At 33.9% G+C, this 25440-nt stretch overlaps 1 protein-coding gene and 1 non-coding gene across 2 annotated transcripts in view; both read left to right on the top strand.

Annotated features, from left to right (window-relative positions):
* The window catches only part of Wdpcp (WD repeat containing planar cell polarity effector), a 374171-nt gene that overhangs the window by 251744 nt on the left and 96987 nt on the right, over positions 1-25440 (top strand). Inside the window, 1 exon segment of the mRNA XM_047522166.1 lies at positions 17218-17320. Within this exon segment, the coding sequence (XP_047378122.1) occupies positions 17218-17320 (103 nt within the window).
* LOC124963771 (U6 spliceosomal RNA) lies at positions 15894-16000 on the top strand. The gene has a single exon (XR_007104809.1). It is a non-coding gene; the product is annotated as a U6 spliceosomal RNA (small nuclear RNA).

The following is a 25440-nucleotide window of genomic DNA, read 5'->3' on the forward strand; positions in this document are numbered from 1 at the left end:
AGTTTAATTTTTTTTTCTTTTTTTTTTTTTTTTTTTTTTATTTGCTAAGACTAACTTTGTCTCCTAAATTCTACTTTGGAGAATGTTCCATGTACTGCTGAGAGAAAAATGAGTTCAGTTGTTGATAAATGAAATATTCTATGTATTGCTGTTGGGTCCACTTGATTTATTTTTAGGTCTGAAGAGTCTTAGTTTATGTCTGGGTCACATATATATTGGTGAGAGAGGTGTGTTGAAATTACCAAGTATTATTTTATTGGGATCTATGTAGGTCTTTATGTCAAGTAGAGTTTATTTTATGTAAGTAGATGCCCAGATGTTTGGGGCACAAATATTTGTAATCATTATGTCTTCTTGTTAAACATTTCCTTTACCAGTATGAAGGAACCCAATTTGTCTTTGTTGGGTATGAGAGTAGCTACTCCTGCTTACTTTCAGTCTTCATTTGCAATGGTATATCTTTCCGTCTTTTAACCTTCAGCTTGTGAATGTCTTTGTGCATTAGGTGAATCTCGTAAAGAACATACATTTGTACCTTGTCTTTTAATCCACTTGGCCCATCTATGCCTTTTAATTGGAGAGTTAAGACCATTTACATTCAGTGTTATTATGGAAAGATGATTTTTATTTCTTGCCATATTTTATTTCTAATGTTTAATTCAGACTTGATTCTTCTTTAGCTGGCTATTTTTCTAATAACATTCTTTCATTTGCTGGCTCTGAAATTTGTTATTCATTTCTCCTGTGTGTAATATTTTTTACATTATTTTACTGTTTTCACTACAGTATTTTATGTAGTTCTGGCTTGGTAATCATTAGTTCTTTTAGTTTATGCTGATCTTGAAATTGTTAAATTTCTTCTTAAATTCTCAAGGCCAGCTTTGCTGGATATAGCAATCATAGCTGGCAATTTTTTCTTCCAGGGCTTTATAAATTTTGTTCCAAGACCTCCTGGGTTTAGAGTCTATACTGAGAAATTGGCAGTAATTCAAATTGGCTTACCTCTAAATGTGACCTACTGCTTTTCTCTTGAAGTATTTAAGATTCTATCTTTGTTCTGTTTAGACATTTTAGTTAAAATGTCTTAGAGATTATCTTTTCTGATCTTGTCTATTTGGGATTCTGAAACCTCCTACCTTTGGATTTCTATTTCATTTTCTGATATTATTTCACCAAAAAGGTCATGGATACTCTTAAAACTATCTTGGTGCCCTCTTCAGTGCTAGTGATCATCAGATTTTGTCTCTTAATGTTGTCCCAGATTTCCTGAATATTCTGGTCATGGTCATTTACTATCTTAGCTAAATGTTTAGCTATTCCAATTTTGGGGGAAATGTTTGCTGTATTTTCAAGGTCATATACCTTGTCTTCAGGGCCCCAAAATCTGTCTTCTGTATGATCTAATCTGTTGTTCATGCTCTCAACTGAATTTTAAATTTATTATGTCTTTCATTTCCAGTATTTGTTTGTTTCATAATCTCCTTATCAAATTGTTCTTTCATTTCCTGTGTTTACTCTTAGTTCATTCATTAGATCTTCTTTAAGTTCATTGACCATTTTAACCATTGATTTTCTAAATTTATCTATCTGTCTATCTATCTATCTATCTATCTATCTATCTATCTATCTATCTATCTATCTATCTATTTTGGTACCTGTTCTGCCCTGGTCAGAGTTCAGGGGATAATGAATTCTTTCCTTTTTTCTGGACCAGTAACCAATGTCTTAACCAGTTTCTGAGTCCCTCAAGTCTCTGACTGACTAGTATTGTATTTTAGAGTTTTCCCTTTGACCCCCACTGCTCTGGTCATCTCTGTTTCTCTTGTTGGTTCAATTCTGGGCTGCAGAGGAATTGAGACTTGCTTCCTAGATCCTCTCCTCCATCTTCCCTCTCTCTCAACATGTAGTTTTTGAACAGAAAAGAACCTTCTCCTTGCGAATCTATATGCCTTTTTGTTTTCTGTCTATTGCAACGACTAGTACCTCTGACCCAATGCTAAATAGAAGTGGCAAGAGTGACTTCTTTGACTTATTCCTGATCTTTAGAGGAAACCGATTCATTCTTTCACCACTAAGTTTGGTGTCATCTCTCGTTTTGTTTCGTTTTGTTTTTCATAGACCCTTCTAATCAGTCTGAGGAAGGGTTTTTCTCTTTCAAATGTGTTGAAAATTTAATCAGTAGGTTCTGAATTATGTAAAATGTTTTCTTCATTTATTGAAATGACCATATTGCTTTTCTCCTTTATTCTGTTAATATGACCAGTTGCATTGATTTTTCTTTTCTTTTTTTTTTTTTTTTTTTTTTTTTGTACCAAGGATTGTACTCAGAGGCATTCGACTGCTGAGCCACATCCCCAGCCCTATTTTGTATTTTATTTAGAGACAGGGCCTCACTGAATTGCTTAGCAGCTCACTTTTGCTGAGGCTGGCTTTGAACTCACCATCCTCCTGCCTTAGCCTCCCAAGCAGCTAGGATTTCAGGTGTGTGCCACCTTGCCTGACTGCATTGATTTTTATCAACAGGTAAACTCTGCATTCCTGGGATAAAGCCCAGCTGGTCATGATACATTTTATTGCATTGTTTATGTTTCATGAGTGACATAAATATTTTTGTCTTTTTCTAGTTTGGTATCATGTTACACTGGTATTATAAATTGTATTGCAAGTGTCCCTTCTTTTTACTTTTCTTTTCCTGCTCTTCTTGACTATCTGAGCAACTGATCAACTCTTCTTCCTTTTCCCCCACTTTCAGGAAAGTATATGTATGAATTACAGTAGTAATTCTTCCATAAATGTTTGAGAGAATTTATTAGAGAAGCCATTTAGCCTGGAACTTACTTTGTGGGAAGTTATCTGTTTTGAATTTAATTTTCGTACATTGATATGTGGTCATTCAAGTTTTCTATTTCTTCTGAAATTAATTCTAGTAGAAATCTGTCTTTTGAGCTGGGAATGTAGTTTAGTGTTCAAGCACTTGCCTAGCATGCTTGAGGCCCTGGCATTTAAAAAAGAAAACCCAGAGTAAATATTTCAGACTTTTCAGTCCATATGGTCTGTGTTACTATTACTCATCTCTGCTATTACAACATGAGGTAGTCACAAAATAATATGTGAATGAATGAACAGGACCATATTCCATTAAATGTTTTATTTTTGCACCCTAGAAGTTAAATTTCATATAATTTTATTTTATATTATTTGTAATTTCCCCCCACCAAAACACTCTTCTAAGCTCATAGGCCACACAAAGACAGACAATGGGCCAGAACTGATACTGCAGCCTGTTTTGCTAACATCTACTTTACTTCATTGATTTCTGTGTTAATCTTTATTTCTTCTACTTATCTTTCATTTAATATACTCCTTTAAGTTCATAAGGTAAAAGCTTATATTGTCAATTTAGATCTTTCTCCATTATTAGTGTAGTCATATAAAGTTAGAAGTTTCTCTATAAACACTGCTGTAGCTTAATTTCACTGATGTTGTGTTTTCATTTTCATTCAGTTCATAATATTTTCTAATTTTTCTTAGACCCACAGGCTATTTAAAGATGTGTTCATATCAAATATGTGGGGATTTCTTTAAGATACCTTTTTAAATACCTTTATACATTAATTTCTAACTAGATTTTATGTGTACACAAAATGTGCTCTGTATGACTTCAGTCTTTTAAATTTATTAAGAATTATCTTATGGCCAACATATAGTTTGTCTTCCTGAATATCCATATATACTTGAAAAAAATATATATTTTACTCTGGCTAGATGGTATTTTATGAATGATAATTAGGTCCACTGGGTTGATAGTGTTAAGGTTTTTATATATTACTGACTTTGTTCTGTCAATTACTTAGTGTTTAAATCTCCAGCTTTGATAATGGTTTTCACTACTTTTTAGATCTCAGCTTCAAATATTTCAAGCCATTGTCCTTCATTATCATGAAATATCCCTTTTTCCCTAGTATTATTCTTCCATTTTTCTTGTCTTCCATTAATATAGACAGTTCAGCTTTCTTGTAATTAGTGTTTACATTGTATATTTTTTCTATCCTTTTATGTCTAACCTATCTGCATCTTTAAAGTAGGTCTCCCATATTCAAAATATAGTTGATTCTTACTTTTTTCAGCCAGTGTAACAGCCTTAGTTCCTTTTTTTTTTCATATTGAACTGAGAACATTTTTTATTTAATGTAATTATTGATATAGTTAGATTTAAATTTATTTTTGTCACATTTGTTCTTTGTCATTTTTCCTGTTTTCATGCTTCTTTTGAATTAAGGGCGTCTTCTGGTATTACAAAATTGTGATATCTCCTATCTTATTAACTATGCTTCACTTGTTTATTTGGGTGTGTTCATGTGCACACATTTGTTCTGGGGTTTACAATATGCATCTCAAAGACCATGAGCTTTCAGATAATGTTACTTCATACATAGTATGACAATAGGATGTATTCATTCCTTCTATCTTCTGTTTTACTTCTCTAGGTAGTACATATCATAATATGTCATTATTGTTTGTTTTGCTTTGTTTGTTTTTAACAGTGCTGGAGATCAAACCCAGGGCCTTATGCATACTAGACAAGAGCACTACCACTGAGCTACATTCCCAGCCCTTTTTAATTTTATTTTGAGACAGGGCCAAATAATAAGAATTTTAGGCTTTGAAGGCCATACCATCTTTGTCACAACTCTTCTGCTCTGCCATTATATTTCTAAAGTAACTGTAAGTACTATGTAAATAAATGGATAAAACTTTATTATAAAAACTAGTCATAGCTGGATTTGGCTCACAGGCCATTCTTTGATGACCTCTATATTTGTTTTAATGTGTTTTTGCTGCTAATAACACAATTCTACAAACTGGATGAGTTATAACAAAGTTTATTTTGGCACATGGTTCTGGTCTAAGATTGAAAGATTGCATCTGGTGATGTCCTGCTTCCTGGCAGAGTCCCAAGGTGATACAGGATCTCACAAAGCAAGAGACAGGAGTTTGTGTGTATACCCTCTTGTCTTTCCCCTTCTTACAAAGCTACTAGTATTAAATCAAGGGATCCCACCCTGATAACATTATCTAATTGAAATCACCTCTGAAAGGACCCACCTCTAAATATCATAGCTGGATTACGTTTCCACCCTCTTAGTACCTCACAATGGGGAGTAAATTTCAACATTGGTTTCAAAGGAGACAAACCATAGGAGTTATACATTTATAGAAAATGGCTTCAGACTAATTCTACAAACATTATTCCTTCTGGAATAATCATGAAAATAGTCTAAGATTTCATTGTATTTCCACAGAGATAAACCATATCAATATTTTAAAGTGACTTGAGGGGCTCGAGCTGTGGCTCAGTGGTAGAGAACTTGCCTGGCATGTGTGAGGCCCTGGGTTTGATACTCAGCACCACATATAAATAAATAAAATAAAAGATCCATTGACAACTAAAAAAAAAAATAATAAAGTGACTTGAAATAATTTTTTATGTAGTTATGCCACTGATGATATAAGTTCATTTATTTAATTTTGGTTTTGATTTTTGAGAACTAGTTATTTTTATTTAATTTTGCTTTATTATTGTATAAAAAATTCTCATGGTTCTAAAGTCATATCTTAAGAAAGTTACTTTCAGAGAGGCCTAGCTTCAGTCTGTGATTTATTCACACTATTCATTTCTTTCTCCTTTAGATTATCATTTCCATTTGCTCTTGACCTAACCTTTACTTACAGAAAATGTTCCTTTACTTATAGAAAATGTTTATAGGATCATATATATATATATATATACACACACACACACACATATATACACACATATACACATATATACACATACATATATATACATATATACACATATACACATATACACACATATACATATATATACACATATACATATATACACATACACATATACACATATATACATATGTATATACACACACATGTATGCATACACACATGGACATTTGTATCCCTGTTTTTAGATATGATACAAAATACTAAACAGTGGCAATGTAACTTTTGAACTTTAATGTATCCTAACACTAAACAGTGGCAATGTAACTTTTGAACTTTAATGTATTACTCAAAGCAGTATATTGAAATATCAAAGGAATTTTAATACTTATAGAATAATATATTTAGCCAAGTGTAGTGGCACACACCTGTAATCCAAACTACTTGGAAGGCAGAGGCAAGAGTATCAAAGTTTGAGGACAGCCTGAGCAACATAGCAAGATCCTGTCTCAATATTTTAAGAAAAGCTGGGAATGTAGCTCAGTGGTAGAGCACCCCTGGGTTTAATCCATAGTACCCCCCTAAACACACAAAATATATATGTGCACACACATGCTACATATAATACTATATATGTATTATACATAATATACATGTTTTTTTTCAGTGAACATGAAAATTTAGTGTCAGTCTTTTTTGTGATGCTTAACAGAATACCTGAAATTGAATAGTTTATAACAGAAGAAATTTATTTGTCATAGTTCTGGAGGCTGGGAAATCCAAAATCAAGAGGTTGATATCTGGTGAGTCTTCCTGCTATATCATAACAGAAGGCATCATATAAGCCAATGAGAGAGTGGCATACGAGAAGGATGCTGAATTCATCCTTTCTAAGGACACCACTCCCACAATGATGACATTAATCCATTCATAAGGGTAGAGTCCTCCTGACCTAATCACCTCTTAAGTTTCCTTAAAACACCGTTGTTCTGGGGGTTAAGTTTCTAGTACATGAAATCACAGCATTTCATCCCTGGCCCCCTGAATTCATATCCTTCTCACATGCAAAATACTTTCATTCTATCCCAATAGCCCTCAAAGTCTTGTTCCAGCATAAGCTCAAAAGTTTACTGTACAGAATCTCATCTTAATCATATATGGAAGGCACATTCATTCTGAAGGAGATTCCCTCCAGATGTGAGCCTGTGAAATTAAAGAACTTATCTACTTCTGAGTATATACAAATGCTAGTGATATTCATATGTTGATTCTGTAAACTACAATGGTGAGACAGGATAGACAGTCCCATTCCAAAAAGGGAGAATGGACAAGAAGAAAGGAGTAACTGATTTCCAGTAAGTCTTAAATCCCAAGAAGGAAAACAGTATTAAATCTTAACATGCCAGCATAATCTCCTTTGACTCTGTTCTATATCCTGGGCATACTGGAGTGGGGGTTGTGCTTCCAAGGCCTCAATCCAGCCCCACCTCCATGGCTTTGCTGGGCTCAATCCATCTAGGAGTTTGCACTAGTTGGAGTCTCTTATTTCCAGCCTCCTGAAATTGGAGATGCATGTTGGTGGCCTAAATGTTGGGTTTATCAGAGGTGGCCCTCCTCTATGGTTCTGCTAGGCATTACCCTAATGGGGACATTCTGTGGTGACTCCACCCATGACAAGTTTCTGCTTGGGCCCCCAGATTATCTCTGGTATGTTTTGAAATTTAGGAAGAAGCTGCCATAACCACATGGGTTATGTACTCTGCACATCTTCAGAGTTGGATACCAAGTTTTGTGGCTTGTATCCTCCAGAGCAGTGGCACAAGTCACATCTGGGCCTACATGAGTCAGTTGGGGCAGCTGAGTGCTGCACTAGAGTGCAGGGAGCAGAGACTTGAGGCAGTACAAAGCAGTGAATGCTCATATCCTGTTGATGCCTTTTTCATTTTCACTTCATCAGTGTTTTATATCACAGATTTTCTACCTCCTTTGTTTAATTTCTAAGTATTTTATTTCATTTTTTTGGTGTCACTGTAAAGGGGATTGTTTTCATAGTTTTTCTTTTGGGTAGTTCATTGTGAGTATATACAAATGCTACTAATACTTGTATATTGATTTTGTACTGAAACTTAACTGAATGTTTATTAGTTCTAATAGTTTTTTGGTGGAGTCTTTAAGGTTTTCTAATATAAAATCGTGCATTAGCCAACAGAGAAATTTTCACTTATTTCTTTCCTGTATGAGTGTGTTTTATTTCTTTTTCTTGCCTAATTGTCTGGATGGTACTTTTAGTACTTTGTTGAAGAAAAGTGAGAGTAGGCATCCTTGTATTATTACTAGGTAAGCTTTTCACCTATGAATATGATAGTTGCATACAGTTTGTCATCTATGACCTTTAATATGTTGAGGTATATTAATTCTATACCTGTATTTGAGAGTTTTTGTCATGAAGGGATTTTGGATTTTGTCAAGTGCTTTTTCTGCATCTATTAATGTGATCATGCAGGTTTGGACCCTCATTTGGTTAATGTGGTATATTGTGTTTAATGATTTGCATATATTGAACATCCTTACATTCCTGGGATAAATTCCACTTGATCATGGTGATAATGCCCTATTGAATTAAGTTTAATAGTATTTTTAAAATTTTATACCTTTATTTTAGTTGTTTTTTAATGTGGTACTGAGGATCAATCCCAGGGCCCCCAGCATGCTAGGCGAGCGCTCTACCACTGAGCCACAACCCTAGCCCAAGTTCAATAATATTTTGTTGAGGATTTTTGCATCTGTGTTCATCCAGGATATTGGCTTGCAACTTTCTACTCTTACAGTGTTCTTCTCTGGCTTTGGTATATGGGTAATGTTGGCCTCATAAAAAGAGTTTGGAGATTTCTCTTTAATTTTTTGGAAGAGTTTGAGAAGGATTGGTATTAGTTCTTCAAATGTCTGGTAGAATTCAGCAAGGAAGCCATTAGGTCCTAGACTTTTCTTTGATGGAATACTTTGGCAGGGGGTTATTGGGGATCAAACCTAAGCCTCATGAATACCAGGAAAGTGCTCTACCACTGAGCCACATCCCCACCCTTATGGGACTTTTTATTACTGATCCAGTTTCATTACTTTCTACTGGTCTGTTCAGACTTTCTGTTTCTTCCCAATTCAGTCTTGGTAGGGTGGATGTTTCTAAGAATTCATCTATTTCTTCTAGATTTCCAATTGTTGATATATAGTTTTTCAGTGATATTTCATGATCCTATGTATTTCTTTTTTTTTTTTTTCTTTTTGTTTTTGCAGTGCCGGGGACTAAATCCAGGGCCTTGTCCTTGACAAGGCAAGCACTCTATGAACTGAGCTATATCTCCAGCCCCATGATCCTATGTATTTCTGAAGTATCCATTGTAATGTCTCCTTGTTCATTTCTAATTTTATTCAAATCTTCTATCTTTTTCTTAGTTTAGCTAAAAGTTTGTCAATTTTGTTTATTGTTTCAAAATAATCATCTTTTAGCTTTATGGGTCTTTTCTATTGTCTCTCAAGTCTCTATTTCATTTATTTCTGCTGTTCTGCTAAATTTGGACTTTTTTCTAGTTCTTGAGATATAATGTTTTGAGATTTTTTTGAGGTAATTGTTTATTGCTATAAACTCATCTCTCAGAACTACTTTTACAGCATCCTATGAGTTTTAGTATTTATGTTTACATTTTCATTTATTTCAAGCTATTTTAAAGTTTCCTTTTAATTTACTTTTTGATCCCTTGGTTGTAAAGGAGCATTTTGCTTAATTTCCACATACTTGTGAGTTTTCCAAAATTTTTCGTGTTAATGATTCCTGGTTTTATGTCATTGTGGTCAGAAATCATTCTCAGTAATTTTCAGTCTTCTTAAATTTATTAAGGCTTGTTTAGTGATCTAATATGATCTATCCTAGAGCTTGTTCTATGTGTACTTGAGAAGAATGTATCTTCTGTTGCTGTTGAATGAAATGTTTTGTAAATATTTGTTAGTTTCATTTGATCTAAATTGTAGTTCAAGTCTAATGTTTTCTTTTTGTCCTAGTTGATCTGTTCAGTGTTGAAAGTTGTATGGCAGCCTATTTCTCACTTCAGCTCTATTAATATTTTCTTTATATATTTAAAGTGCTGCAGTGTTATGTGAACAGGTATTTACAATTGATAGAACTTCTTGATGAACTGACCCTTTTAGCCTTATATTAGGACCTTCTTTGTCTCTTTTTACAGTTTTGACTTAAAGTCTATTTTTGTCTGATATAAAAATTCCCATTTTTTTCTCTCTTGATTTCCATTTGCACAGATATTTTCCCATTTCACTTTTAGTCTGTTTGTGTTCTTAGAGATGAAGTGAGTCTGTCATAGGCAGCACATAGTTGAGTCTTCCATACACAATTCTAAATAACTAAGCATTTGGTTAACAGTTCACTATGCCTGATGGCTAGGCCTCTGGCTAGGAGTAGATACATATTTTATAGGGTCTGAAGTTTATATAATTTGAGGAATTCATTTTAAGAAGATAAACTAAAACTTTCAAACACAAAATTAGGTATGGAAGTAAGAAGTAATGAAGCTTAAGCTTCATTAGTTTCATGATAAGTTTACCATAGTAATAAATATTACATAATATCTATTATGTAATAATAAAAATTCCATTATTATTTGTGCAAAGCCATCCTTATTTAGCAGAATCAGATTAGGTTGAGCCTGTGATGCAGAGGCCTGACTCCTAGAAACTGCTGGGAAGTATGTGGCACTGCATGGGAGTGGTTCCCTGTCTCCAGGAATTTTCCCCCTAAGAGAATGACTTCCCTAACTCCACCCTATCCTATCCATCACGGAAGATGCTCTTCCCAGTCCTTGCCCCCTTTACCTGTATATTATAAATAAAGGAGAGTTGGGCGACTCCACATTATTGTAAGAGACCGGAGCTGGTATAGCCATGCCTGTCACTCCCCTTGTCACATAAAAAGAGTATTGGCTCTTGTGTGTTTATTGAGTAGATAAATTTTTTGGGTAATAGTAAGAAAAACCACCAACATCCTCCTCCATGAAGGATGTGGCAGAGAGGACCCCCACAATTATTTATTGATATTTATTGAAATTTATTAATAACTATTAAATTTGAAGTTAGGGTGAGTGTGACTACTCTGGTGGTGGTCTGTGACTTTTAATCTCTTTAATGTAGTATAACTTAACAGTATATCAACCTTAGTCTGAACCAGCTTTATTTCATGTCCTTTTTTTCCTGTATGTGCTAGCCTACTCAGGTAAGAGAACTGCAATTATACAGCCACGTGGATTTGATTTTCTTGATTGATTTAGAATATAACCATTTTCCACAGGTTTATGAATACAATATAATTATATAAATCCAACATTTAAGCTCATTCCAAAGCTAAAACTATCTGAAAATGAAAAAAAAATGAAGCTAGAAGATAGCCAACTGGGAGATGATATAGATAACTGTAAATATCTTGCACCAGACCCTAAAGATTCCTGGACTCACTCAGACTGAGGAACATGGAATTATAGAGATTTACTGTCTATGGCATTTTGCCGCAGGCTACATTCAGATATGTGAGTGGTGAGGAGCACAAGTAGATAAGCAAGTAAATAGACTAGTGTTTCCAAATAGAGTAAGAAATAAAAACCTTTGTGTGGTAGAGTCATATCGATCTAAGAACTGTTAAGGTTTACCCTTTTCAAATTAATGACCTCAGTTCCCTGTAACAATTAACAAAAATAAAGAGGAGAAGTCACATAAGTAATGTGGAATGAGAAAGTCAGAGAGACAGAAAATGTACTAAAATAATTTATGAAGGACATACCTTAAAACCAACATTTACAAGACCACTAAACACAAAGTACTCACACTAATAGCCAACAAATAAAACCATAGGTGTATGGTATGTTTCTTTTTCTCTGGTTTATATCCCTGTGTCTTTATTAAGAGTAAGTTTTGGGTATACTACATTATTTGTTTTGACATAAATTTTAAGATCAGCCTGTCAAGTTCCATGAGAAACCTTGAGGGGGTTTGATTGGCACTCCATTGAATTTTACAGATTATTTGGGGCCACAGTTGATGTCTATATGATGCATAGTCTTCCCAATTGTAAGCAGATCTGTCTGTATTTTAATCAGTGTTAATTTTTGTCCTTCAATAGTGGTTGACAATTTCTTCTTAAATATATCACATGTGTGTTGCTTGTTTTCAGTGAAGAATCAAAGACAAATTGCACTAGTGAACCAAAAACAGAAAGCTGCCTAATTTATTTTATAAAATAAAATATAATCCTGATACTAGATAAGGGCAGTCTAAATAGAATATTCTTAAGAATGTAAATGTGTTAAGAATGTAGATGCAGCAATCTTAAACATTAGCTAAGTAAATACAATAATGTATATTTTTAGATTATCCCTGATTTGTGCAATGAATATAAGGATTTGTTTTGAAAGTATTATGTCACCCTTGAGTTAAATAGGAAAGCCACATGATTATTTTAGTTGATGTATGTTTAATTCGCTTCCAATTTTTCATGGCTATAAACAAATCTGTAATCACCATTTCCTTAAGATTTCCCAAAAATGAAGTTGAGTAGCACATGCCTATAATCTCAGTGTGGCTCAGTGGTTAAGTCCCCAGGTTCAATCCCCAGTAATGCTCCTCCCCGGCAAAAAAAGATTTCCTACAAGTATATGTGAATTTCAGAGTCTAATATGTTGTGGAAATATGGATCCTGAAACTTTCTGTAAAGGACTGGAGAGCATATATTATAACCTTGCAGGTCAAGAGGCAAAACTGAGATTATTGTATAGATACTTATACAACAAGAGAGAAAGCAAATTTCCACTAATCTTTATTGATATAATTTAAAATATATAAAATTTGAGTATACTGAGTATAGTTTTTTTATAATCCAGGTCTACAACTATGAAGAACAGAATTCTTTTAAGAAGAATAATATTGTTTCCTATCATCCAGATCAATTGAAATGTTCATTTGTTAATGCTGATCTTCAATGAGATTTTCCATATTTCACCTTCATAAATGTCTTTCTTTACCTATGCATAGGTTCTGCAAAATACTGATATCAATCTATGAGCATATGGTTTTAATTGAACATATTCACAGATTGGAAGGCATTTTTAGAATTCTATTACCTAAAAGGCTAGAATGCCTTTTAGCATGAATTACATTGCAAATCACTTCCAATTAAAGTTCCTCAATTGCACAGTTAAATGGATTTTGAAATATGGAAATTTACTTTGCACATGCATGGAGGTCTGAAAAACACTGCTATAGTTCAAAATTAGAAAATATATTGCTGAGAATGAAGATACCACTTTTTTCTTTTTAAACTTTTGACAGTGAAGGCCTGACATTACTTGCAATTCAAACATTAGTTGTCATTGAAATTACTTTGTCACAGTATGTTTTACATGTAAGTTTCACATATCAGCACTGTTTTGCCTTATAATTTTGCTTATATTTCAAGTCTGTAGCAAAAGCTGAATTCCAAGGCCATTCAAAGTTCAATACAGTGGGTGAGTGCAGTTCTTCCAGTCATTTCAAACTGTAAAAATCATTCTTGAGGACTCTATAAACACAAGGTAGACTTAGTCCATTGGCCATAGTTTGCCTACCTCTGCTCTATGAAGTCTTTACCACTTATATTACCATTAAGTATAAGTGACTATTCTTCCAAAATTTTGTAACCTATGAGTATTATTAACTTTTTAAAATTTATCCAGTTTTAATGTTAACTACCCTGATGATTTGATCATTCTGTACTGTATACATGTACTGAACTATGACATTGTATATCATAAATTTGTAAAACTAAAAACCCAGAAATTGCATTTTATTTCAATTTATATTTATTTGGAAAATAAGGTAATATATCTTTTTTTAAAAGAGCTTTACGATTATACATAGTAGTTGGTTTCATCCTGACAAACTCATACATGGGAATCTATTTTGGTTCATGATTCCCTTCTTTTCCCCCTCCCCTCTTTCTTTCTCCTGTCCTTCCATCTCCTGTTCTCCTACCTCTGCTCTACTAGGTATTCTTTCACTCCTGATTAATTTGTATTTGATTGATCATGTGTTCTGATCCTTCCCTCCCCCTTTCCTATGTTTTACTCTAACTTCCACATATGAGAGAAAACATTCTGCCTTTGAGTTTCTAGTTTGGCTAATTTCACTTAGCATAGATATTCTTCATTTCCGCCCATTTATTGGCAAATGCTCTAATTTCATTCTTTTTAATGGTTAAATAGAAGTCTATTGACTCGAATGTGGGTTGTTTCCATAATTTAGCTATTGTGAATTTTGCTGCTATAATCATTGATGTGGCTGTGTTGTTGTAGGATCCCGAATTTAGATCTTTGGGGAAAATACACAGGAGTGGGACAGATAGGTCATACGGTGGTTCCATCCCTAGTTTTTTGAGGAATTGCCATACTGCTTTCTAGAGTGGTTTTACTAATTTGCAGTCCCACAAACAATATACAAGTGTTTCTTTTCCCCCTGCAACCCTGCACAAAAATCAAATCAAAATGGATCACAGACTTAGGAATTAAACCAGAAACAACTGCTAGAAGAAAACATAGGTCAACACTCCATCATATAGGTACTAGCACCAAATTCCTTAACAAGACCCCCCCCCCCAAACACAAGAAATAAAACCAAGAATCAAACTTTTTTTAAACTAAAAAGCTTCTGCACAGCAAAGGAAATGATTAAGAATATGAAGAGAGAGCCTACAGAATGGGAGAAAATCTTGGCCAGCTACCCCTCTGATAGAGGATTAATGTCAAGAATGTGCAAAGAACTCAAAAACCTTAACACCAAAAGAAGAAATACAAAAGGCGAATAAAAATATGAAAAAGTGTTCAACATCTCTAGCAATCAGGGAAATACAAATCAAAACTACACTAAGATTTCATCTCATCCCACAGAATGCAATAATCAAGAATACAAACAACAATAAGTGCTGGCAAGTTTGTTGGGGAAAAGGAACACTTGTACAATGTTGTTGGTGGGACTGCAAACTAGTACAAACCATTCTGGAAAGTAGTGTGGAGATTACTCAAAAACCTAGGGATGGAACCACCATATGACCCTACTATCCCACTCCTGGGTATTTCCCCCAAAGATCTAAAATCGACCTACAACAGCAACACAGCCATGTCAATGATAGCAGCAAAATTCACAATAAATAAATTATGGAATCAACCCAGAAGTCCATCAATAGATGAATGGATTAAAAAATTGTCACATACACATACATACACACACAATGGAATTCTACTCAGTCATTAAAAAGAATGAAATTATGGAGCTGAGGTTGTGGTTTAGTGGTGGAGCACTTACCTAGCATGTATGAGGCCCTGGGATTCTCAGTACCACATATAAATAAAATAAAAGGTTCATCAACAACTAAATTTTTTTAAAAAGAATGAAATTATGGCATTCACCAGTAAATGAATGGAAATGGAGAAGAAGTGAAATTAGCCAAACTCAAACTCAGAGGTTGAATTTTTTTCTCTCATCTGTGGAAGGTAGAGTAAAATAAAGGAAAAGTAGAAAGAAGGATATGATTACATAAAGAACCAATCAAATATAAATTAATATTACCAGCAAAAGGAAGTCTAGTAGAGTAGAGGAAGTAGAAGATGGGAGAGGAGGGAAAACAGGAGGGAAAAAGTCAGGGATCATGAGCTGAAATCGATTTCCACAAATGTATGAGTTTATCAGGATGAAATCAACTACTATGTATAATCATAAAACACTGGTAATTAAAAAAAGAAGGAAAATAAACACAGCTACTTAATTAGGGAAAAAACTCCAAATAACCCAATCAATAAATGGGCAAAAGAACTAAACAGAATTTTTTCAAAAGAAACACAAAAGGCCAGTCTTTTATGATTATTAACCATTTATTTCTTCTTTGTAAACTGACTCTTTTTTTTTTTCATTTTTTTTACAGTAAATTTTCATTCCACTAATCATTTTGCATACCAGAAAGAGTTTTAAGTCCTTTTTAGTGGCTCTTCACACTTGTTCAGTATTATTTTGTAATACTACCTTCTTCCACACATGCAACACTCCTTCCATTTAAAAGACCTGCCATTGTGCTCGCTTCGGCAGCACATATACTAAAATTGGAACGATACAGAGAAGATTAGCATGGCCCCTGCGCAAGGATGACACACAAATTCGTGAAGCGTTCCATATTTTTCCTTTACGCCATGTACAAACAGAGAAACAACATGTATCCCATTTGTTTACAATAAGAAAAATAAAAATAAAAAAAAATAAAAGACCTGCCATTGCCTCACAGAGCTATGTTGTCTGTCTTCCCTGCACATATGTGTCAGATGTCATTCATTCTCCGTTGCCCTTTTTCCTTTTTCCCTCCTAGTATAATTTTTTTTTTAATTTTGTACTGGGGATTGAACCCTGAGGTACTTGAGCTACAGCCCTAGCCCCCCCCCCCTTTTTTTTTTTTTAATTTTGAGACAGTCTCACAAAGTTGCTTCGAGTCTCACTAAATTGCTAAGGCTGACTTTGAACATGGGATCTATCTCTTAAGTCTTCTGAGTTGCTGGGGTTACAGGTGTGTGCCACAGCACCCAGCTCTCCTAATATAATTTTTACTCATCCTTCAAGACTTAGATCAGGTACCAGTTCCTCTGGCTCCAACCTGTGCAAATATGTGCTATAACATCAGTCACACTTTTATGTAATTAACTTTTAGTTTATAGCAATCTGTGTGTCTCCACTGGCCTGGTAACTGATGTATATACTCCAAAAGTATTAAGTACTGCCCAGCACTTAGTAGGTACTAATAATCTGTTGACTGATGAGTTCAAAATTATAGTAATATTAATAATATTAACAAATATGTTCCAGATATATAAAACATAATTTTGTGTAATATTCCTCATAGAGTTCTTGGCCTAATATAAGATAGAATTAAATTGTGAAGAAGCTCCCTCAGAACTAGGTATGGTAGAGCATGCCTATAGTCCCAGCTACTAAGGAGGCTGAAACAGGAGAATCACTTGAGCCTAGGAGTTTAAGATCAGCCTGGACAACATAGCAAGACCCTGTCTTAAAGAAGAAAACAGGGTGTTGTTGTCAGAGATCTCCCTCATATGGTAAATCCTCACCAAATATTTGTTTTTATTCCCTGACAAAACTGAGTATGTCAGTTTATTGAGAACATGTTTTTCCCCTTAAGCATGGAAATAATTAAATAGCCTTTAGTTATAACTTTGCCCTCCAATTAAGAAAAATTTGCCCTGGAAAACAGAAATGTAAAGTACAAAAAGGAATATTTGTTGGTCGTATGTATTTTGTAATCTGAATAGGAAGAATTTTCTTTTCAAAATCTTCTTTGTAACTTGACAGATTCATTTTGGATTAATCTTTTATTTTGCTTTATTTCCAAAGGATATCCATTACCTTGCCGTAGATAAGGGTGAATTGGCACTAGCTGAAGTGGCAAGAAAAAGAGCTAGTAATATTGATGCAGAATCAATAACCTCTGGAGTTGGTAAGAATAAATGCTTTTTAAAAAATGCCTTTTGTTTTAATCAATACTTAGTATCATTTCTATTTGTAGGGCATGTTTGGTTAACTTGAATTACTTTCTTTGTAAACACAGTAACTTTTTAAAAGAATTATTAAGCCTTGACAAATAATATATCAATGAGTTGGAATTGTATATGAAAACTGATAATCAGTGATTACTATAATCACTACTTAGCAGAAAGTAAGAAGACATTGTTCTCTTCATAAGATTTTGGGTGAGTTACTTGTTATCATCAGTGCCATTATGAACCAATACAGAAACTTAACCATTTATACACAGGTCATATATTCAAAGAATTCTTTCCTATGTAAGACAAAGCATTTCACATAGGATCAGATTTGATGGTTGATTTGTTTTTTGTTCAGAAGCCACTAAAGTCATCTTGCAGTGTAGTATTCTGAAGAAGACAGATAAGCCCAGATTGAATCTAAAGGCCCACTTAAACTTTACAATATAGAAAAATAAAAGATTTTAAAATACATCAGCATGAACTTCCTTTTTCTAAACTTTTTATCTAATGTCACTAAATCTGGCAGTATTAATACTTGGACATCACAATTTCCTGTTCTTCCTAGTATTTCTTATTCCTAAATTACACAAAGGACCCTCAGGATTATAAGAAAATTCATTTCATTTCTCTATGGAAGTCATATGAAACAAAACATTTCAATAAGATGCTCACTTTGTAAGTGCTTGAAAATATGAATCTCTACACTGAACAGTCTTCTTATACTTTGTTTGAGTGATGATGATTGCAACCAAATGTACCAACTCAGCTTCTCTCCAACATCACCAATTCCAGTCTTCAATGTGGTAGTGAAGGGAACTCAAAGTCATACCACTAGGGTAGCCCTGAACCTGCACACTAGGACTAATTCTTACTTACCAGTAGGAGAATCACATTCTCCTTCCACACCTAATGGAATTGGAGATGGAGCCCAAAAGATGCCAAGACCACTTTCAGAGCTCCATTTCTAATGGAGCTCTTATTCTTAATCATATTCAGAGTGAGTAGTCCTAATACTAAAAAGTTATTCTTATCTTAAATTAACTTTAGTTGGTCTATTACTATAACTTGTTACTTACAAAGTCTATGATGTGCCTCCTACTAATAATATTAATAAACTGGAGGTGGTGGCACATGCCTGTAATCTCAGTGGCTCAGAGGGCTGAGACAGGAGGATCGCAAGTTCAAAGTCAGCATCAGCACCTTAGCGATGCCCTCAGTAACTTAGTGAGACCCTGTCTCAAAAAAAAGAATAAAAGGGCTGGGTATGTATTGCAGTGGTTAAGTGTCCCTGGGTTCACTTCCCCAGTACCAAAATAATAATAATAAAATATTCATAATAAATATTTATTGAATGCTCAATATGGGCAGATACTGTTTTCAGTTACAGATATCAACACAACTCTGTGAGGTAGGTACACTTTATATTTGTTATGAGAAGTTACTTATAACTTAATAATGAAACCACACCATAGTAATAGGAATTATGATGTTATGGGTATACAAATATCTTCTATCCCCATTTAAGAAAACACAGCAAGATGCTAATTCATAACCAATTTTCTGTAAATTTTCCTTAGTTTTCCTGTATCCTGAATTTTCCCCAAGGGATCAGATATAATAAAGGCCATCTTTTATCTTTTAAAGCTGTTTAAAGGGTAGAAGGGAATGGGAAGAAATTACCCTGAAATTTCAGGAAACTGAAGAAATACTTCTATTCTTAAAAATGCATCTTGTGCCCCTGTATTCTTTTATCAGGTTACTGTGGCCAGCTGATAATTCCTAACCAGAAGGCTTGATGTTCCTTCTTTGAGCCCAGCCTTATTTCTACCAAATATCTTTTTTTCACTAAAGCCTTGTGACCCAGATTACTAACAAAGATACTATTCAGTAACATAAGTAAGTAGCAAGAGGTTAACTTCTTAGATAAATGTTCTGTCTCACTTTACTTCCAGAAAACTGGGTGACTCTCAGTCATATTACCAAATGGTATTTAGGAAAGAATCTCTAGTTTTCTCATCATGGTCTATTTCCAGCTTTTCATTACAGCCTGTATCATTCTGGGGAAAGCTAATTTCTCTCCAGTTGCCTCAATTAACTCAACGATTCTCTCAAACTTCCTAAAGCAGAGAGTGATTAGATTTTTGGCTTTCAAAGGTTTTCTCTGATGCAAGGAAAAGACCAAATTATATGATATCAGGAGTACTTAAGTAGTTCAATCTAGCCATGGGAGAATCTAAAAAAGTATCACATAGAGTTATTAACACAATTCAAAGCAATAGTTGCAAAGGAAAAGCTCAGTGATGATATCAATGAATAATATGTTAATTTTATTTGAAGTATAATTTTTATTGAAGTATAATATTCATACAAAAAAGTACACAAATCATAAATAAATGACCTCATGAATTTTCACAAAGAGAACACATTCTTATAACCAATATTCAGGCCAATTACATTACAAGGACCCCAGAGGTCCTCATGTATCCCCTTTATATCCTACACCCCTACCCCAAATATTCACACTTTTATAACACAAAATAAAAATGTTTTTATGATAGTTTTGTAGTAGTTTTTAACAGTTGTAATTCTTTCAGTCTTACTGGTATATAACAATATTCCAACATATAAGTATATGACAATTCTATTCATTCTACTTTTGATGGATATTTGGGTGATTTCTGACTTTAAATGCAATATATGAAATAAACTACAAATATTATTTTGTATATGAAATATCAAAGTTATAATATTTGATTGTCTAGCTTATATTAATATGTTTACTCTTCTAGCAGCCTTGTTTTATTCCTGGTATATTGGTCATTTATACAGGATAAATTATATAAAACACACACAAGTAAAACATGCTAACTTTTATATGGCCTGGTAAGGGAAAAAAGATAATCATCTTTGCCATGTTTGAGTGCTTTATGATTTTAAGCAGTGATGATTTCAGGTAGAAATATCTGAGGTATTGCTAGTCTTTAATTGCCTATTCCATACATATTGTATGTTATATATACATAAATAAACTTTACATAGATAAACTTTTAAAGTTTATAAAAATGTCTGGGGTTAGAGGTTACAAAATGCTCTATGATGATAAAATTCTGAGTGTGCACTTTGGCACTAAATGCATTACTTCCACTTAAGAGACCATGAGCAAATATCTTCTGTGTGCCTCAGTTTCCTAATTTTAAAAGAGATGAAAATATACCATACCTATGGTATGGATTATTGTGAGGTTACCCTAGTTTTATGCTTCAGTGTCTGGCAAAAATTAAAGCACAGTAATGGTTAGCTATTAATAGTGCCTTTAAAAATAAAAATATATATTTGGAGTAATAAGCATTCTTGAGTGGTGAGATATTACACCTATAAAATACAGGTTTTACTGATTCTTCTTGATTAGACCTTAATTTAATTCCTACATGTTTTAAGTTTTAATGTTCTTTATTAAATGTGGAATATAGTAAGTCATTTGTGTCAGTAAAGTAGAATGTATGGATGGACAGCCGGTAAGATTTTCCTTTAAATATAATAAATTTATAATTGTGTCCTTTCCAGTTTAACTGAGAACTCAGACTGTAGTCACAAACTATAAAGTCAATTCTGTCCTCTTGGACTTTCATCTTTGGCCAAGGCTAAATGAGCTTCATTGGTGGTGGTTCTGTAATGCTAATGATATATTAGGTGTGGAATATTCTCATAAAACAAGAGAGCACAAAACACAATCACTTAACAAAGAAATAATTGTTTCCTTCTTACATAACAATCTTTAGATATGTTCCAGAACTGGTAAAACATGCTGAGTATCAGATTACCAGGGTCCTTCTAAAATCATTAGGGTATAGCCTACATCACTGAGGATGTGCATCCTAGCTATAGAAATGGGGGGAAAACAAGAAGGGTAAACTTTTCTTGCCCAGGGTACCACCCAGGAGTTGTTACACATCACTTCTGCTCATATCCCAAGAAACGCTATACTAACTGTAAGAAAGTCTGATATCTTCAGTGTAGTGATCATGTAACCAGCAAAACACTTACTACTATAAAATCAAAAGCCATTTGGGGGGACAGCTATCAGTTTATATGTTACAGTGATTTGAAGAATACGATTTTGGATAAAAGGGAAACAATTTCATGAAATCCTTACATGCAGAGAAATGAAAATGTAAAAGATATCCCAGATGTACTTAATGTGGCTGTCTACACATTCATGTATTATGAAACTCTTCCAAATGCATTATATTGCCAAATACATTTATTAAATATGATCTTTCAGAAACAATGCTATAAAAAAGTTGTAGCTTTATAACTTGCCATCTCCTCTTAAAATATATTTGAGGCTGGGCGTGGTGGCACACACCTGTAATCCCAGAGGCTTGAGAGGCTGAGGCAGGAGGATCATGGGTTCAAAGCCAGCCTCAGCAACTTAGGAAGGCCTCAAGCAACTCAGTGAGACCCTGTCTCTAAATAAAATATTTTTTTAATGGATTGGTGATGTGGTTCAGTGGTTAAGTGCCCTGGGGTTCAATCCCCAGTATCAAAATAAATGAATAAATAATGTTATTTAAAAATAAAAAATAATAAAATATATTTGAAGATTCTGATATAAAAGTTTATTCATACTTAATGGAGAACTTCAGACATTATAATATAAAGTCTACAGTATAAAGACAAAGATTAGCCACTGATAACTAAAAAAAATTGTTTACTTCATCATTTTTCTGTGCATAATTTAATAAAATCGGAATCCTTATTTTCCTTTTGGTTACCCAATGGTATGCCATCAACACAGTCCCATGTTTTTTAAAAATCATTCAAACATTTGAGTTTGAATAAGTTTTCTTCCTAATTGTCTTTTGGGTTTTACTATAAAATCATGATGTGATTGTAAAAGTGTAGAGAAATTATATCCAAATAGATGATACATGGATGAAGGTAAAGGTGTGCTCTCTTCCACTTAAATTATAATATTCTTTCAAGATTAAGCTTCAAAAGAATTTTTAACTCTACAAAAATTTAAACTGGTTAACTGTTTAACTTCTATACTATGCTTGAGAGGTATGTTATACTACCTGTTTGACTTAGTGGGTATATTCATGCCAACCTACATTTGGTCCCACTTCACCTATTTTCCTTTATTATGACATGGTGTCAGTTTTGATCCGTACCTTCCTACCTCTAGGCATCTTTGCCTAAAGACATAGTTCGAAACCTTCTATAATTATAAGCACATCAAAGACTACTGGTTTGTTTGGCTGCAGAGATCTACACAAGACTGTATGACTTGTATAACTTAAGAGGTGTACAGTTTTCAGTTATGTTCCAAAGAATGCCACAATTATCAAACTTTTTGTTCTTTGTGGTGACATAATGTCCATCATGAAATGTGACATATATTACCAATTCTTATTTACCATAAGCATTGATTTTCTCTAAACTAGGTATTTCTTTTCTTGGGAAACTTTTCCACCATTTAAATATTATTTACACATTTCTGAATTCTGAAATACTAGATTACTATCTTCTAAAACAAGGTGTCAACTTTTCAGAACTCACCTAGTCATAAGTTGACAGTTACTCAGCAAAAGGTAATAATGTTTTTCTGTGGAGAAAAGTATAAATGTCAGACTATTTAGACTGTCATTGATTCTACTTTTTCTCCTTTTGAGAAAGAAATCAAATGTCTCAAATCTCTACTTTACATATTGGTCAGACTAATAAAATATACTGAGTTAGGACAGAAAAATCAACATTTAAAATTTCTACAAGTAAATAATTAAGGAATTTTGCTTGAAGATTGGTTTAATAAAGTATGAAGTTAAAAAATAAATGGGATATATGTCAATATGGGTAGCCTGAAGCAAAATAAACATCTTCTATTAATAATTCTAAAGTGTGAATTGATAGAGTCACACAGTAATAGGTACAAACTTTAAGAATATTAAGGTGGTAGTCAGGAATGCTAACTTCTAATGTTGGCTAAAGTAGTCAAAACTAGTATGATACTTAAAAGTCACTTTTTTTGGTGTGGTGCTCTCAGTTTGCTCATTTTATTGAAAGTGTCTAAATTTTTTTCCAGCACAAAATTGTATTCATATGATTAGCTATGACAGGACAGAATTCAAACTAAGACACTGTAAAATTATAGCCAACATATAAATCTGCTAAAAATTTATTCATATCTGATAAAATAGTACAGACTTATACAGACAAAAAATACACTTGAATGTTTTCTTAGAGGACTTCTTTAGTGTGCCTTATTCAATATAGTTTTGAATTAAATTCTCTCAAAATTATAACACTAAGGTACCCAAGGGAAAAGAGCTGATAATAGAAATAAGAACTTGTAAATAAACAGAATGGTTTCACATATATTACCTAATAAAAAACATAAATCATTACATTTTAGAGCTGCATTAGGACTTTTTTTTTTTTTGGAGGGACGTACCTAGGATTGAACTCATGGGCACTCAACCATTGAGCCACATCCCCACCCTGTTTCGTATTTTATTTAGAGACAGGATCTCACTGAGTTACTTAGTGCCTTGCTTCTGCTAAGTCTGGCTTTGAATTTACAATCCTCCTGCCTCAGCCTCCTGAGCTGCTGGGCTGTATTTGGGCTTCTTGCAGCTATTTTACCTGTATATAATTCTCTATATCAGAATTTGTATCATTTCTGAAGACAATCTTATGCCCTTACCATGTCCCCAGGAAATCTCAATTCACAAATCTTTGTTATGTAGTTGGTATATAAAATTTTTAAAAACATGAACTTGAATAAGAGAAATGCAAATCAAAACCACCCTAAGATTCCATCTCACCCCAATTAGAATGGCGATTATCAAGAACACAAGCAACAACAGATGTTGGCGAGGATGTGGGGAGAAAGGTACACTCATACATTGCTGGTGGGGCTGCAAATTAGTGCAGCCACTCTGGAAAGCAGTGTGGAGACTCCTTAGAAAACTTGGAATGGAACCACCATTTGACCCAGCTATCCCACTCCTTGGCCTATACCCAAAGGACTTAAAATCAGCATATTACAGAGATACAGCCACATCAATGTTCATAGCTGCTCAGTTCACAATAGCCAGATTGTGGAACCAACCTAGATGTCCTTCAGTTGATGAATGGATAAAGAAACTGTGGTATATATATACAATGGAATATTACTCAGCCATAAAGAATGATAAAATTATGGCATTTGCAGGCAAATGGGTGAAATTGGAGAATATCATGCTAAGTGAGATAAGCCAATCTCAAAAAACCAACGAATGAATGATATCACTAATAAGTGGATGATGACACATAATGGGGGGTGGGAGGGGTTAGTGTTAGGGTTAGAGTTAGGGTTAGGGAGGGGGGCAAGAATGGAGGAAGGAAGGACTGTATAGAGGGAAAAGAGGGGTGGGAGGGGTGGGGGAAGGGAAAAAATAACAGAATGAATCAAACAACATTACCCTATGTAAATTTATGATTACACAAATGGTATGCCTTTATGCCATGTACAAACAGAGAAACAACATGTATCCCATTGGTTTACAATAAAAAAAACAAAAAAAAATGAACTTGCTTGATCAAAATTATTATCCTTACCCCTTTCTTTACCATATTACAATTTTTAAAGGGACTTCATATAACCATATATCTGTATTCTCAAGCGATACTGGGGGAGAATCAGAGTTTTTATTGTCCCTAGATTCTGAAGGCTTAAAATAAAATGTCTTCATTTCTCAAATCTAATCATACTGAAATACTTTTTGCTATAGAGCAGAATTTAGTTTAAAGCCGATTAATTTCAGCCCTTACTACATCCATACGTACACGCCTTTCAATAAATACAGATGTTGGGGAATATTCCAGTGATTTTATTTTATTTTTATTTTTTTGCGGTGCTGGGGATTGAACCCAGGGCTTTGTGCTTGCGAGGCAAGCACTCTACTGACTGAGCTATCTCCCCAGCCCTCTAGTGATGTTTTGAGGCTGGCTCTTATGCCCTTGCAAAGCTCAATTTTGTATAACTCTTCCCAATTCCAAGTTCAATGATATCATATTGATAGCTCAT

Source organism: Sciurus carolinensis, chromosome 13 (genome assembly GCF_902686445.1).
Source record: "Sciurus carolinensis chromosome 13, mSciCar1.2, whole genome shotgun sequence".
NCBI classification, from domain to species: domain Eukaryota; kingdom Metazoa; phylum Chordata; class Mammalia; order Rodentia; family Sciuridae; genus Sciurus; species Sciurus carolinensis.